Source organism: Amia ocellicauda, chromosome 14, assembly GCF_036373705.1.
Source record: "Amia ocellicauda isolate fAmiCal2 chromosome 14, fAmiCal2.hap1, whole genome shotgun sequence".
In the NCBI taxonomy this organism is placed as follows: Eukaryota; Metazoa; Chordata; class Actinopteri; order Amiiformes; family Amiidae; genus Amia; species Amia ocellicauda.
Window position 1 is genome coordinate 10,222,178 of NC_089863.1, and position 17,724 is coordinate 10,239,901.

Here is a 17,724-nt window from a genome sequence, read left to right on the forward strand (position 1 = left end):
AATATTTGGACAGTGACACAATTGTTATCATTTTGGCTCTGTAATCAACCATAATGGATTTGAAAGGAAACAATGTATATGTGTTCCAGACTTCAGGCAGTCATTGACTGCAATGATTTGCACTAGGCATGGCTCGATACCACTTTTTCTTTTCCGATCCGATACCGATACCTCAACCTTTAATATCTGCCGATACCGATACCAATCCGATATTTTTGTTTACTACGAAGATGTTAATATGCCATATGTATGGATGATGTGAAACAAATTCTCTAATTCCTTAAATGAAAAAATACAAAGCCCACAACAACATGACTATATATATATAAAAGCATTTCCAGTAAAGAATTATAATTGTCCATTTAGAATGTAACTCAACTCAACTAAACATTAACGTAAATAGCATCTCCAGTGTTAGTCCTAAGTCATACATTTAAGTTTTTACTTAAAGATCTTCAATTTGTTTTATTTATTTTTCATTCAATAGCCAAATAGTTTAGCAATGTGTGCTGCACCGAAAATGCCTTGACATTAGCGTCCTTGTGGCAATGTTTTCTGGTCATAACAACGAAATAAAAAATGTATTAGACTATGTATGTAACTAATTCATACAATCTACTTCACTAAACGATGTACTTTTCCACGTTTCCAAACCTCACTGAACACTCAGAAACACACTGTGCGCTCGAGTAGCTGCTGTGTGTGGAGCTTCATAATATCAATGTGTTTGTTGCTCCTGTATCTTTTCTGTCATTGCTAGTTTCGCACAAGGGTGTTTGTCTTTTAGGTGGGTTAACATACCAGCTGTAGATGTGTGGTAGTTTAATTGCACTGCACATATTACACACTTAAAATGTTTTCCGCTCTGTGAGGAAGCCATTCTTGTAGCGCAGATTTCTGCAGATATGCGCAGATCTGCACAATTCCACCGATTGTGCTTGTATGGAATTTGTCGATGCAACTATTATAATCCTAGAACACTTTGATCCAGGTCAATAAATAGTCAGTGATTAAGACTATGCAAAGTCACTAAAAGTAATTATTTTTCCACATCGTTAACCCGCAGGGCCCTTGCTCTAAGTGACTGAGGTTTAATTGGCAATTATTGAACAGGATGATTTTATTGCAGCGCAGAGCAGCTCTGTGGAGAACACGCGTGCGCAGTGCGCTCTGCGGTGCTGCAATAAAATAATCCTGTTCAATAATAACGACAGTTCTGGGTGCTGAAATACACTTGGTATGACTACAAACAAATGGTTCTTTCGGAAAAATAGAATGATGGGTCCAATCGAACATGCATAAAATGTTATTTTTTAATGATTTTCGTGACTTTTCTGATTTCCCCCATTGACTCTCAGGAAAGCAGCTCCATAGTAAGACCCCGGTGACGTCACGGTGTAGTTTCTGGTCCATAGAATGAGCTGGACATAAAAAACTCACTGCACAGAATATGTTTCCACTTATAGGATAACCTGAGAAAATATGCATTTTCGGTGGTATCGGATTACAACATCTATTATTTCCGATATCCGATCCAGAGTTTTTGGCCTGTATCGGCGCATCTCTAATTTGCACCCAAGTATTGAAACTGACCATTATTATGTTAGTTTGCCCATATACGTTTGAGCCCCTAAAATTGGTGAGAACACATATAAAAATGTGTGTAATTCCTACACCATTCACCCAATTTAAGAACTTAAGAACATAAAGTTTACAGATGAGAGGAGGCCATTCAAGCCATCGTACTCGTTTGGTGTTCATTAATAACTAAGTGATCCAAGTATTCTATCCAGTCTATTTTCAAATGTTCACAAATTTTCAGCTTCAGCCACATCGCCGGGGAGTTTGTTCAGATTGTGACGACTCTCTGTGTGAAGAAGTGTCTCCTGTTTTCTGTCTTGAATGCCTTGAAGCCCAATTTCTATTTGTGTCCCGGGTGCGTGTGTCCCTGCTGATCTGGAAAAGCTCCTCTGGTCTGATGTGGTCGATGCCTTTCATGATTTTGAAGACTTGAATCAAGTCCCCCTGTTTTTAATTCTACACTTTTGACAATATACCCTAACATCCTGTTTGCCTTTTTTATGCTTCCCCACATTGTTTGGATGGAGAAAGTGAGGAGTCCACAAAGACTCCTAGGTCTTTCTCATGCGTTACTTCATCTAGTTCTATTCCTCTCATAGTGTAATTATAGTGGACATGTTTGTTACCTGCATGTAATACCTTGCACTTGTCCAAACTGAATTTCATCTGCCAGGTGTCAGCCCACAATTGAATATTATCTAAGTCCCTTTGAATAGCCTGTGCTCCAAGAATATGGTTTTCATTGAGATGCTCCTATATTTTCTGTCTAATCATAGATAAGACTGTAACCTATTGTCTATCTGAAGATAAAAATGGCTTCTCACAATCCCATCCTTAGATATTTTCACTTCCTGTGAGAGGAGAGCTCTGACTTAACCGGTATTTGTTCTCTTGTAATAAACGTGTTACTGCTCCATCGGTGTGTCCTGAGAATTCATGAAACCACTTCACAATTGTAGGGGGAAATGGACCTTTATTAATTTTAAATATTTTCAGGGAGTTGTCTGGATTTGATTGTGGGATACTCTATATGTTTGTGCCTAAAAAGTCTGTTTTTACTTTAGTGGATAAAAGATTAAGCAAAATCCTATGGGGTCGCACAGTACAGTATATCTCTTTACTGTTGGCTGCACTAAACAACTAGTAATATATGATCAAATCAAAATACAAGTGTTTCAAATGTGAAAACATATATAGGACACAGGAAAGAGCAGCACATGCAAAGAATACCCTGTCTGTGGGCCAAAACTGTCACAGAGAGGCACACGTAGGAAAATATCTCTGTCCCGGTGGGGAGAGAAGGACAGTGGCAAAGTGAAAATGGCAGTGGAGGGCAGCAGGCTTTTCCACTACAGTGACAATGACGGATCAGTCTGTTACAAACCTTCCCTTACGAACTACGACACTAAATAATTTGTGGGTGGAGAATCAAAAAGAGCTCATGCAAATCAATGGTCACAAAATAAGGAGACATACATATTGTGTGTATGTTTTATGTCTCCTTATTCTATTACCACTGATTTGATTGCATAAGCTCTTTATGATTCTCCACCCACAAATTATTTAGTGTCGTAGTTGGTAATGGAAGGTTTGTAACAGACTGATCTGTCTTTGTCACTGTAGTGAAAAATCCTGCTGCCCTCCACTGCCATTTTCACTTTGCCACTGTCCTTCTCTCCCCACCGGGACGGAGACATTCTCTTACATGTGCCTCTCTGTGACAGTTTTGGCCCACAGACAGGGTATTCTTTGTGTGTACTGCTCCTTCCTGTGTCCTACATTTCTGTTTTTTGTGTCGGGACACTGCTATGTTTAGTGCAGCCAACTTAACACAATACACACTGCTGAGGGTAATATATGCACAGAGACCCACCGAGGGGTCGGGGGTGCAGTGGGGCTTCTATGAGAGTATCAAAGCAGGGAAAAGGGATCAAAATATTACATAAAAAAGGTCCATAATAAAAACAACAAGGAGTGAGAGAGAGGGTCTTCATAAAGGGGATCTTCACTTCAGGGATATCATTGCATCTGTCTCTCTCTCTCCATCACACTCTTCACTTGAAAGCCACATCTGGGATCTTCCTTTGAGCCTGAAGAGAAAGAGAGTGAGTGAGCAAGAGAGAGTATGAGAGGAAGTGGGTGAGTGAAAGTGAGAGCGAGTGTAAAAGAGAGACGGACCTTGAGCTGGGTGAAGATCTGTGAGGCTCTGTTGAAATCCCACGCATTGTCCTGTAGACACCTGCAACACAATCTCTACTGTTAACAAGACTTGGCACACACAACACACACACTATTGTATATAATCGACACAGTGCTGTTAACACACACTATTGCAAATGTCAATGTGGCGCAGCGGTCAGTGCAGTCAGCAGTGTCCAGCAGTACGTACTTCTGTGACCACTCCAGGTTCATGCAGGACCGCGTGGAGAAGATGGACAGCATCTTTTGCTGCTTAGCGGTCAGTCTGGGCACGGAGCTGCTGGGTGGCGGGGGGGCCAACGTGGCGAACGCCCGTCTGATCATCTCCGGCTTCGCATTCTGCACAAACAGCTCATCGTTCACAATACAGAGCCTGAGAGACGAAGAGAGAGAGACCCAGAGCTCATCATTCACTATTCACAGCCTGGAGTGAAGGATGGGGGGATGAGAGGCAGAGGTGAAGAGATGAGTGGAGCTCTTACCCAGAGTTTGCTGCAGGGACTGTGATGAACGTGCGCGAGAACATGCGCACTGAGTCTCCAGACTTCTCGTTCACTGAGAGAGGGAGAGGAGAGAGAGAGAGAGAGTCAGTGCCAGATACTGTGGGATAGTAGAATCCTCCCATCTTCCTTCAAACGGTCTAGTCCACTATAGTCTAGTGCAATTTTCTGTAGTCTAGCTCAGCAGAATACTGTCCAGCCCCACCCCACTCACCTTCTTTAAACACTCCAGTGACGGTGAAGGACACTATCTTTTTCTGGAAGAGAGAGAGACAGTCAATCCATCAATCACTGAAACACTCCCTCTCTCTCACACATACTGTGACACCCAGAGAGAGCGAGAGAGACAGGCAGACAGAGACACACGCAGACACATGGGTCAGTGGACACTCACAGTGCTGGTGTGGACGTCCACCACGAAGGAGCTGGGGTCGTGCTGCGTCTTGGGCAGCTCGCTCAGCAGGGCCACCACGCCCTGGCGTGTTTGCTTCTGCAGGTGGAACCACGAGGCTGTAGCAGGAGGGGCAGGAGGGACATGTTAGAGGGGCGCACAGGAGTCCACCTCACCCTGCACACCATTTGTACTATATCCACCATTTGCACTTGGCTTGCACTGCAGCAGATCAGCTTGTATTGTACATAACTTGCAAGCTGCCATTATGCTGTGTATATTATGTGGAATGCTGACATGAACTGTCTATTCTACTGAATACATTAGTCCTGTGAATTCGGACTGTGTCCATTTTACTGTATATACACACACACACTATATACAGCTTGCACTTACTGTAAATACTGTACATCTATTGGTGAAGGGCAACTGCAGAGTGGCACAACGTAAAACAACTTTTGGTCAATCATCTCTCTCTATAAAGGCACACATCTGTGGAATACCTTACCAACTGAAATGAAAATACAAACAGAATGCAAGGATTTTACCACAAATGTTAAATGATTGATTACACAGAATCAGAAGTGAATCATTGATCCACATGGATATATGTACATATCAAATATGCATATGTATGTACATATGTGCGTGAGATATGCATCAGTAAATATTGCTCATGTGACCACATGAACAGTTGTTTCGTAAGCCAGTGCGCTGGTGTTTCAAAATACTTTTACTGTCTTCCTTGCTAATTATTGGGCAAATTAGTATTCAATTCTCAGCTGACTCACATTCGGCTCGGCAGTGCCTCTGGCGGTCTGCGTCACTCATTGCAGTCAAGCGCGACATGTTTGCAGCTCGTCGGTCGTCTGTTCTCTGCGCAGAATCAGATCCGCAGCCTCGGCGGCCCGGGTTGCCAGGTTACCGCACAAGCGTCTTCCTTCATTATGACGTCATTCAGCTAAACAACTTCACACTCTGCTGTATTTCTAAACACAGGGTGACCTGATTTACAAAAGTACAAGCCAGCACATTCTGAAAAAATATGCATAAAACATATTACAGCACGTAGACATGGTATTTATTAAAAAATACATAAAATACAAGTATTACTTTCCAGATGTCTGCTGCTGTTTCATCTAGTTGTCTTCCTTTATTGAGCATTGTGTTTGCAACAATAACAAGGGTTTTTCACAATCAATGCAATTGGTTTGGTGGGCACAATATCCCAAACCATTAGCTTAGGTCCCAAAAGAAAGACTATTTCAACAAAAGTATAAGCATTTTTCACACCGGTTTTCACACACATTTCAGATTCATTAAACAGTTTTTTCTAACCCCAGCATACAATTCTCTACATAAAGCACAACCTTCATCAGTGACACCTAAGAACAGAAGAATATAAGAAAGTTTACAAACGAGAGGAGGCCATTCCACCCATCGTGCTCATTTGGAGTCCATTAATAACTAAGTGATCCAAGGACCTCATGTGTTCATGTAGAAAGCACTGCCATTCAATATACCAAACTCCAATCACTAAAACTTGACACTATTAACACACTGTCCTCCAGATACAAACACTATTAAACTTAAATGTCCAATCAGCAACCAGAACTTCAGCATGAATGAAAGGGCCACAGACTCCACAATAAAATAATGTCAAACAAGTATTCACAGCTGTTTACATGCTTTTTCACAGTAATAATACAGTAATTAACAGGTCGACTTCCTATTCATGAATGTGTTTCGGTGAGCTCACCTGTGTTTCAGCATCGCTCTCTGTGCAGCTGTCAGCCACCATGTGTCCTCCAGCAGCATGCCATCCTTGGCCCATATCACACCTTGCTGGTCCACTGCATGCTCTGTTCCCACAGGAGCGAAGGGAGCAGGGCTGTTCCTCTGCTTTTCAACATGTCCTGTGTTTGTTGCTCTTAAGGAGTTGGTTGCTGGGTGTCCTGCTCTCTGACACTGGTGTTATTTTCGGGGTAAAGCACTGTAAGAAGAAGCCAAGCTGGCCATCCAGTCACCATACCAGCCATGACAGCAGCAGGCAGCGATGCTTCAGTGTGTGAAACTGAAACACATATGTGCTGCACTATGACAGGAGACGCACTGTATGGGCTGCTGTTCCTACATAAGGACTCACACTAATGTATGGAGATGTCACTGATCAAGAGACTTGTATTCACAGAAACTCACTCATCAGCGGAGGAAACAGCTCATTTCAATGAAGACGCGCATTTCTAGGAGGGGCGCAAATCCTCCACCAGAAAGCGCATCTTTTGCCAGCATAGTGTCGGCGGAGTGATTTGTGTCCGGATGATTTATCACCATATGATGTTTTGGAGTCAAAATCTGAAGATTTCCGATGCGTATATTCCTGGCTGCGTCACTGCCTGTACAGTATATGATCGTCGATCTCACAGCAAAATAGCCAATAGTTTTCCAAAGGCGTAAGGATGGATACATACAGCAGTAAATACACATATACATCAGCACTAATACAGGTATTTTAGCACAAAGCGCGGGTGTTGTTTTCCAACATGTTACCATTTTACCTAACATTTATATATATATAATTGTACTTACTTACATTAAAACTAAAGTAGCTCATATTCCTTGTGTCTTATCTTCATCCAAAGTGAGAGATTTTAAAGCTGCACAAGGACTTTATGTATTGATACACATACAGGATCCTACTGCCGTATTAACTCGCTGTTTAGCCTGCAATGAACCCTAGACATGTCAGATCAAGTAAAAACTTGAAACAATATAAAGCATGAACAGTATAATACAGGAGAGCCGCTGGGCTGCAGATACACAGTATTACTGCAGGACTTACATTAACGTGTTGCTGAGAAAAATATTGAATCCGATATTGTAGCAGCAAAGACAGTGCAGCTCGGGCTGGTGTCCATAACAGCCATATATCCATATCCATATCCACACACACATATATATATATATATCGCTGATTTCCAGAAGCCATTTTGCCGTCACGCTTTACGCACAACTCACGTAATACGTCCGAGCCGGGTGAGCGAGTAAACGCGCAGTGCGCATGTGTGACGGGCCGATATGCACAGAGAGAGTGAGTGTGTTTCAGTGGACGAGCCTGTGAGCAGCACAGTATTGCAGTGTGTAGTGGGCCTGTTATCGGTTCAGTGTATGGGTTTGTAATTTCAGTACAGCATATCTGTTTCAGTAAAGTATAGTGTACTCTCACAATAGAGATAGTGTGTTTTATAGTGTATTAGAAATGTAAGTTCAGTGTTGAGTGTATCTTAGTTTCTATCACTGCTCAAAGCATGTTACTAATTGAGATAGTTGCACACTTTAAAGCTCCATTGTTGTACAAAAGTCATGATGATGATGATGTTGATCCTTTTCTCTCTTCACTTTTGTGAAATACATTCATGACCCATGTATTTGAATAACCAGCCTACAATGACCTTTATGCACTTCCAGCATGAGCATAAAGCAGATTTGATGATGGTAACAGAGATCAATCACATCCACACAAGCAAACCTCTCAACCATAAGAAATGTAATGAAGCAGAGGTGGCTGTCCTGGTTGTCCCTCTCTGACTGTGCCACTGGAATGGGCTGTAGCTATCAGCAGTGGGACCAAGCTTGTGGAACTGATGTCAAAACTGCTGTTGATGTGTACCTCCTAACCTGCAGCGTTGAATAAATGTCACTAATTGTGGTGGCGTGTTTGCAATATGGGTGTTTGACACTTAAATATTAATGTGATTTGGACCAAATGAATCCCCTTAAATGTCTTGATGCAGGTTAGTTTTGGCCAGATGTATTTATATGGAGTTAATGATGCCGCAAGATAACTAGCTGGGTAGATTTGCAGATGGTGTTTAATAAGTCTGGCTTGTGTACAGAGAATACAGACACTGTACTCTACTGTCACCAGTGTCCGAGAGAGACAGGGGTTTAAAAGCTCTGCTGTCTACTTCAATTAAGGTTCAATGAAGGAATTGAGATCTTGGTTGGAGCAAAAACCAGCAGGGTAGGGGGTTCTCCAGGACAGGTTTGGGAACCACTGCTCTAGGGGGCACTCAAGGTAGAGAGTTAATTTTTAATTCTTCAGCAAAAGAAAGGAAGCGCTGCCATGTGGTATACAAAATTGAGAAAATACAGAGTTTGAAAGAAAATTGAAGGACCACTTAAATTGTATCCAAATCTTTCTTGTACTTGCTTTAATTCAATATAAAGGCAAAGAAGAGCATTACAGAGAGGAAAGAGATGGCAATTCACAAGAGTCGCTCTTTATAGTAACCCGTAACACAGCATCACGGTGTGAATAAGGTGGCATCCAGAACAGATCATGTATATTGGCTGACCAATAGTACCATCTTCTGGCAGAACACCCTAGATCTCTGCAAAAAAACTGATTTTATTACATTTGTATCTTTAAATTGTGTAACTGATAAAAAGTTGGTTCCTTTATCATATAATAATTTCCTTATACAATTGTATACTTAATTTTAAACCCCTACTGTTAAAAATAATTAAAAGGCTCTGATTTAGGGAATTCTTACTTCAATTAAGTAATTGAGAGCTCACCAAGAGACACCTCTCAGCCTGTTATTGTGTGTGTGTGTGTGTGTGTGTGTGTGTGTGTGTTCTTAACTGCATAGATACATGGGATTGTTCTGAATAAGCAAAAGGGGGAGGGGTACAATCCCCTTCACCTGCCCACTTTAGTTTCCCGACACATAAGGGCAATCTCTTCGTAAATGGCGATTACAGACGCATTCCCAACAAACTTTACTTTGAGCTCTGCCCTGAGATGTAAAACTCAGGTTAGAACCAAAGCTTTGTCAATGGTGGTCTCCTAAACTGCAAGGCCCGAATATCCTCATTACTGTCTGAAAAGCTTTTCAACTGCCGAACCTCCTCTCGGAGGGCGTCTACTGCATGGATGACTCCTGATGGTCCAGGCTCTGCTGCTCTAGGCACGATAGTATCAGACAAATCAACAGCTCTAACTCGCGCATCAACATTGGGTTTCTCTCCTTCTAGTCTCTGGATCATTTCCACTTCTGCAGTTAAAGCAATTAAATGCATGTAATTTTCTGTTCTGATCTCAACACGTCTGGGCAAGTAGGCACCAATCAGAGGCAGCATTTTTATGATGTCATCATGTAGACTTCTCACAAAGTATTTTACAGTATTTTTAAACTACAAAATACAAAACACTAAAGTATTTTGATACACAATATGAAGCCATTTCCATCAACCCTATCAAATATAAATTACAAAATCCTATTTTGTAATTGAAATACTTATTTTAAATACATGTATCATAAATACTGCCCATCCCTGGATGTAACACAAATACACTGATCGACTGGACACATTAGTACATGAACTGCCCTGGGACAGAGCAGACAGAGAGAGAGAGAGAGAAAAATTCAAAGTGTACAGACAGACACATTATGGACAGAAAGACTGACAGATACAAGGACATTTCACCCAGGGCAGGACTGAGAGATGGACAGACAAACAGACAATCAGACCTGGAACTATTGTGTTGCTGTTGAGTGTGAAATTGTATTTTCTGCTTTGGATCCTGGCTTTCTTCTGGAAGATCATGATTTTAGTTTTGTCCATGTTGACCTCCAGGGCCCACGCTCTGCAGTAGTGCTGCAGTGTGTGCAGCTGCTGCTGGAGCCCTTGCTCAGTGGGTGACAGTAGCACCAGGTTGTCTGCATACAGGAGGCACTTGATCTGGGTGTCGTCCAGCGTCAAGCCGGGGCCGGGGCCTTGCTGCAGCTCTGTGGACAGCTTGTTGCTCTCGCTCTCTCTCTCGCTCTCTCTCGCTCTCTCTCTCTCTCTCTCTCTCTCTCTCTCTCTCTCTCTCTCTCTCAGGCTGCTTGTCTGGCAGGAGAGCAGGGGGAGTTGAGTCCACAGACACTGTCACTGCCTCTCCCCCCCGCTCCCCCCTCCTATTCGGGGGGTTTCATATTTCTTCTGTCTGCTTGATACTTTCTGAACCTGATTACTGCCAGACAGTTTTGTAACTTTAATCTTACTATGACTGTCTTGTTGAATTATTTATGAAACATTGCATTAATTTACACAAAGTAAATTCCTTATTTTCCCTCGTATTCTCTTTCAATTACCTTCAGAGCCTCGTGTGCTGAAAACGGCAGCGCTCCAGTCAGATTGCGGTGCTTACTTATTCTCAATAGAGTATCAACATACTTTCCCGGGTTGGTGAAAGGGGACGGTAAAGTTTTAATTTTTAATGATAGGTCCTGCAAAGTCGGGGGTATTATTTTTACTTCTTGAAATGTAACCTTAAAAATACCCTGGAAAGCACTGGAATCATTCTCCTTATCACTGTCACTATTGGAAGCTTAGGTTTACGTTTTGTGTTTACTTTAGCTAACTTCGATGTTAGTTTTTATTTTCCAATGTTTTAGCCAAAATGGTCTCAATCTTTCCCATTCTACACTACATTTCCTCATGTATTCGTGATCTCACTCCAGGTCTCCCCATCCCTCAAACACCATTGCATGCATTTCTTTGACATAATCATCTTCAAAACTACCCTCCAGAGGATATTGTCATGTCCTCACCTCACCACCAGAGGTCATCGTCGCCAGAATACTAGTCCTGTCTCTGGCATCACATTCCATAGCCACATGTGCATTCTGTTTAATCAACATTCTTCCCTCCCATTGGTTCAACACTCCACTGCTCTCTCAGTCCTCTCTATATATATCCCTCTGTTCCCTCAGTTTTTGTGAAGTTTTGAGTTCTTTAGTGAATCAATTCCAAGTCCTTAGGCAGTGTTCTGTGAATCTCTGTGTATGTGACCTTGCTTCTGCCTTTGTTTACGATTCCTGGATTTTCCCTAAAACTCTGTTTGCTGATCGACTGACCTTTTGCCTGCCTTTTTGATGACGTCTCTTGGATTTCCCTTTTGGATTTCTTCCTGAGCAACATACGCCGGATCTGTCCCTTCCTCACAGACTACTCAACTCAGCTACTCGTCCAGTCACTGGTCCTCTCCCGCCTGGACTACTGCAACTCCCTCCTGGCCGGCCTGCCTGCATCTACTACCCGCTGCTCCAGCTCATCCACAACTCTGCGGCTCGTCTGGTGTCTCTCTGCCCCGATTCCCACACGCTACTCCACTGCTCTGCTCCCTCCACTGGCTCCCGATAGCGGCACGCATTCAGTTCACTGACCCTCACCTACTGCTGTCTCACCACACTGCACCAAGATACCTTCAGACACTCGTCTCTCCATACATTCCCTCCAGACCACTGCGCTCCTCCAGTGCCAGAAGACTAACTCTGCCTCCTCTCCACTCTCCTTCCTCCAGAGCTGCTCCTTCTCATCCCTGAACCCTAAGTGGTGGAACGACCTGCCCACCGAAGTCAAAACTGCAGAGTCCTTGACCTCATTCCGGCGCTTAAATCGAGACGCATCTCTTCCGACAGCACTTGTAATATTAGTCCTCTATCCCTGCTAGATAACACTTCAGTTTTATTATGCTCCTCATGTTCTTGATTGTTTTCCTCCTTGCTCCCTTTCTCGTAGCCCTCGTCTGTAACCCTACATCTTGACAGCACTTGGCTTTCACTGTCCAGGATGTAGGAAGTCACTTACTGTATTTGTGTAAATTGTAATTGGAATTTGTAAAATTTATTTTGAATTGCTATGTTTTAGCTAAGTTGAATTTGTAATGACTGATGCCTTGTACGTCTCTGTATTTTTGCACTTATGTTGTAAGTCGCCCTGGATAAAGGCGTCTGCCAAGAAATAAAAATAATAATAATAAAAGCTGATAGCCTATTTCTCTATCCTTTCCCCACCCCTGACCAGCTATAGCCCCACAGCTGGTACTCTTATCACGACATCCTCTGACATGACAATATGGCATAACCTGTGGGGACATTCCTTTAGACCAACTAGCCAATTGATCAATAAATTGATTTACATAATACCCAGCTGAAACCCTTGAGACCCAAGACGTGTGTCTCTCCAGGTTTAGGAGGGTCAGGCTGCTTACTGCCAGATCCACCCATCTCTCGGTATGGATACCAACACACCCTCAACATGGATAATTCACAAAGTCACAAACCCACCACCTTTATACAATTTGGTTTCTACTGCTTCAAGTCCCAAATGTTACGCGCAATGTTACAGTAGTGCATCGAGTACAATGTGCTGTGGTTCACAACTTGCAAGCATACAGTCAGCGAGTAGTTCTTAGTAAACCGCACAAAGGCAAGAAGAGACCACTCACCGCTTGTATCCCAGATGAGCCCCCAATTGTTAAGGTAAAAAACTTGGTAGAAGCAACCCTTCAGATTCCAGTGAACCAGATAGCCCTTCAGCGGTGTCAGCAAAACTGGAGACTCTCGGCAGAGGATGAGCTCAGGAAGAAAGTCACAGACACAAAGCCAGTTCATTTCACTTCAATTTATTCATGCTTAAGCAAGCCCTTTTATACACATCAGAAAGTGTCTTGCAAGAGTGTCGGTTAACATATTTTGAGATAGAACATCTGTCTATACAGGCGGTGTATGGTTTTGGGGCTGGGGGGAAGAGGAATGTGCACACAGGCAAGCTAACTCAAGCTTATCAGTCAATGTGTCGTTCAGCTGATTTATGAGTTTGGTTCCTACCTAGCCCGGTGCCTGTCACGGTAACAATTCAACAGTTCACAGATACATTTGTCAAACATAACATTTCTATCATGCAGGCACAGTGATATGACATTTATCCTAACAGAGATCTAGGAAGTTACAACTTCAGTGTCCAGAAAATCCTACATTCTAAAACTATACATAAACATGTACCTTTGTATTGATTTCTTATTTAAGAATTTAAATAAATGCATGGAAGTCATCAATCATGTAAAAGAACATTTTTTGATTCTGTCAATAGAAAAAAAAAGCTTGACATAAATTCTGAAAAAATAAAAATATTTATATCTCAGTACTTTTATACACATTTGCTTGCTAAGTTACCAATTTAAAATTGTATTTATAAAATAATCTTTCATTTATGGGTGGCATAGTGGCATGGTGGTTAGCACTGCTACCTCACAGCTCAAGGGGTCCTGGGTTTGTGTGGAGTCTGCATGTTCTCCCTGTGTCTGCATGGATTTTCTCCAAGCACTCCAGTTTCCTCCCACTGTCCAAAGACATGCAGGTTAGGTTGATTGGTCACTCTAAATTGCCCTTAGTGTGTTTGTGTGTGTTGCCCAGCAATGGATGGGCATCCTGTCCTGGGTGTATTCCTGCCTTGTGCCCTATGCCTGCCGGGATCAACTCCACGTGACCCTCACCAGGATAAGTGGTTTTGAAGATGGATGGATCTTCCATTTATTTTACCCCAAAAGCTTTTAGATGTAAAAGGAGTGATGCCACAGTAATGGCAATCTGCTGCATAAGAGGCTGTGAAGGAAATGTACTCCACTGAACAGGGGAGCTACAATGGGGTTTGTGTAGCAGGTTACTCTGGGAGAGTGATGTGTGAGAGTTGGCCTCAGCTGTGGGGATTAATATGTACAGGATGCGATGCATTGTTGGTCTGTCTGTCTGAGTGTCTTTGATTCCAGGGATCTGAGATTATTACAAAACTGCTGTGTCTCTCTCAGACACTGGTTTCAGTAGGACACACAGTGGCTGTATTCTCAGTCTCCTCCTGCTCAGCTCTCGATGACCAGCAGTTGGTCAGTGTGAACGGCCTCTGACAGCAGGGGAGAGAGCGCAGTGTGTTCCTGACATCAGACCTGAGGAGGACATAGAGCACTGGGTCCACAAGGACACTGAGTTCAACAATTCTAACTGTAATTATAAGGGTAGACCAACTAACCAAAGTATAGTATGGGAATATATAAATTAAGTACACTATGCAGAATGGGAGGAAGAGCACAGTGTAGGTGCCCAGTACGAGGGCTAGCATGCGCACAATCCTCCTCTTCTCCTCGTCTCGTACAGAGGTGGCACCAGCAATGGCTCTCCATGTGCCGATAAAGAAGAAAATGAAGAGGGGAAATGGCAGAAGCAAGATGATAGAAAGTACAATATAACATAAAATATATACCTCAGTTAAAGAAAATATATAGTGAATTGCAGGCACTGCCAAAGGCAGCAGCCAAACAGCTACAGAGATCAGTGTGGCGTGCCTGATGCTGCGGCGGTATCGGTACCACAGAGGATGGGCGACCACTAGGTATCTGTCCAAGGCGATGCACAGCATGAACCCAATGCTGGCAACCAGGCCAACAAACAGCATAATCACAAAAGTAACATCAGCTATCATATTATAATTCTGAGTCATACGGCTAACTAAATTGAATGGTCTCGCGAGGATCTGCAGGAGGTCGGAGATGAGCAGGTTGATCATGTAGATGGGCACCACCATGTCAGCCCTGACCAGCCGGTACAGACTGTAGATGGCCAGGCAGATGGTGGGAAGCCCGATGACCAAGATACAAATGTCAATTACAATTGCAGAAATCTCTAATATTTGGAATATATAATAGTAATGGTAATGGTCCGTGTTATTTTCAGTGCTGTAATGTTCAGTGGTGTTTGAGCTGTTCATGAAGTCTGTATACATGTATGAGTTGTCCATGCTGTTCTGGTCAGTGGGGGCTGCCTGGTGTTCCTCTGCTCTGATCTCTCTGCTTCTCCTTGCTGCTCCTGGGGGCTTCAGACGGGTCCACCAGGCTGCTCTCTCCCTGCCCCTCTCAGAGCCTCAGGGGGATGGAGGGGCTGTGCTGCAGTGGGGGGGTGATGTGCTCCAGCTGGGACAGTCGCTCAGGGAGGCTGTGAGTATCCAGAGACCTGTGAAGGACTGGATAATTTGGAGCTGATATTAAATGTGTGTGAATGAGTGATGTAATGAGTTGTCAAGCAACTGGGTTTGTCTTAAAAGCAGTGTAGCAGCACATGAAGTTGAATATGTATGATTGATATGAACCCAAACATCTTAATGATAATAATAATAATAATAATAATAATAATAATAATAATAATAATAATAATAATAATAATAATAATAATACGGAGCCCTGGACGGGACATATATATATATATATATATATATATATATATATATATATATATATTGTGGGACCGATTTATTATATTGTGGGAATGATTGAATTATATAATGGGAACGATGTGTGGAACGATAGGTTGTGAATGCCTGATCAAAACCTCACACTATCAAAGCTGCCATTGGCACTTATGCCTCACTCAAACAGCTTTGAATTCCATGCAGTGGAACTCACCTCTCCCTCTCACCTCTTCATTGTAGTTCTCTATAGTACTCTCGATCCACTCACCTCCTTCTTGGATGAACTCAACTTTCTTCTCTCCTCCATCCCCTCGATGTCCTCACCTGCCATCCTCCTGGGAGACTTTAACATCCGCCTCTCCAACCCCTCCCACTCTGCTGGATTTCTTCCTCTCCTGCCGCCAGCTAGACCTCATCTTCTCTAAAGGCTGCTCCCCCTCGACACTCTCCGTGACACCCATGGACATCTCAGACCACCACTTAATCTCCTTCTCCCTTTCTCTCCCCTCCCTCCCCACCCCACCCACTCCCTCTGTCACCTTCCACCATAATCTCTGCTCCACCCTTGCTTCCACTGCTCTCACCCTCTTACCTTCCATTGACTGTTTTTCCCATCTATCTGTCAACTGTGCTACCTCCTCTTTGTTCTCCTCCCTCACCTCCTCCCTTGACTATCTCTGTCCTCTCATGACTCGGCCTGTCCGTTCCTCCCCTCTTCAGCCTTGGATCTCTTCCGTTCTGCGCTCAACCCAAACTAGTCTGCATGCCGCTGAACAGAAGTGGAAAAGGACCAAACTCCCAGCTGTCCTCGAACTCTACCGCTCTCTGCTGTCCACATTCTCATCCTCTCTCACCTCAGTCAAGAAGTCTTACTTCCAGTCACTCTTTGAATCCACTGTCAACAACCCTCGGAAAACTCTACTCTACCTTGTCTCTCACTGCTGATGATTTTGCCTCCTTCTTTTCCTCCAAGATTGAAGACATCTGCAAGCTCTTCAACAGGCCCCCCTCCTCTCGCATCACACCCAAGCCTCCCACCAACCAAGCTTCCTTTTTCATTTTCACCTCTGTCGGACACTGAACTATCCTCTCTCCTCCTATGTCACAAACCTACAACGTGAGCCCTGGACCCTTTCCCTTCTCGCCCTCCTCCAAGCAACCTCCTGATCTACTCCCCTTCATCTCTTCCCTCCTCAACTCCTCACTCCTCTCTGGCTGTTTCTCCTCTGCATTTAAACAAGCTGCTGTCATCCCACTCCTCAAGAAACCAACCTTTGACCCCACCTCTCCTCAAACTTCCGCCCTGTCTCCCTACTATCCTTCCTCTCAAAGTCTCTTGAGCGGGCAGTCCACTGTCAGCTCTCTGACTTTCTGTCCCAACACTCAATCCTTGATCCTCTGCAATCCAGCTTCTGCACAGCTCACTCCACTGAGACGGCTCTCCTGGAAGTCACTGACTCCCTCAGCTGTGCTCGGGTGGCTTCCCTCTCCTCAGTCCTCATCCTCCTTGATCTCTCTGCAGCATTTGACACTGTCGATCACTCCATTCTCCTCTCCTGCCTCGCTGACCCGGCGCTTACTCAAGACACATCTCTTCCGACAGCACTTGTAATATTAGTCCTCTATCCCTGCTAGATAGCACTTCAGCTTATTATGCTCCTCACATTCTTGATTGTTTTCCTCCTTGCTTCCTTTCCCATAGCCCTCGTCTGTAACCCTACATCTTGACAGCACTTAACTTTCACCGTCCAGGATGTAGGAAGTCACTTACTGTACTTGTTTAAATAGTAAATTGGAATTTGTAAAATGTATTATTTTGAATTGCTATGTTTTAGCTAAGTTGAATTTGTAATGATTGATACCTTGTACTTATCTGTATTTTTGCACTTTGTTTGCACTTATGTTGTAAGTCGCCCTGGATAAGGGCATCTGCCAATAAATAAAAATAATAATAATAATAATGAATGTTTAAAGCTGATGTTT

General features: G+C 43.3%; 1 protein-coding gene across 1 annotated transcript; it reads right to left on the reverse strand.

Annotated features, from left to right (window-relative positions):
- Positions 1-3,242: 3,242 nt before the first annotated feature.
- LOC136768126 (nuclear RNA export factor 1-like) lies at positions 3,243-16,208 on the reverse strand. Its single transcript, XM_066722180.1, has 8 exons — positions 16,066-16,208; positions 15,000-15,106; positions 4,675-4,811; positions 4,495-4,537; positions 4,263-4,335; positions 3,971-4,153; positions 3,760-3,820; positions 3,243-3,671 (listed from the first exon to the last, which is right to left on the reverse strand). Exons 1-8 carry the CDS (start codon positions 16,206-16,208, stop codon positions 3,636-3,638), a joined length of 783 nt encoding a protein of 260 aa, XP_066578277.1. The 3' UTR covers positions 3,243-3,635.
- Positions 16,209-17,724: the final 1,516 nt, after the last annotated feature.

Bases quoted from the DNA above. Each gene is read 5' to 3' on its own strand.
- LOC136768126 (XM_066722180.1), bottom strand. From the start codon at position 16,208: ATGTCCATGGGTGTCACGGAGAGTGTCGAGGGGGAGCAGCCTTTAGAG. The intron at 4,812-14,999 runs GTATGACTCAGA...TCTAACATGTCC, and splicing joins ACCATTCAATTTAGTTAGCC to CTCCTGCCCCTCCTGCTACA. The intron at 4,538-4,674 runs GTGAGTGTCCAC...TCTCTCTTCCAG, and splicing joins TGGACGTCCACACCAGCACT to AAAAAGATAGTGTCCTTCAC.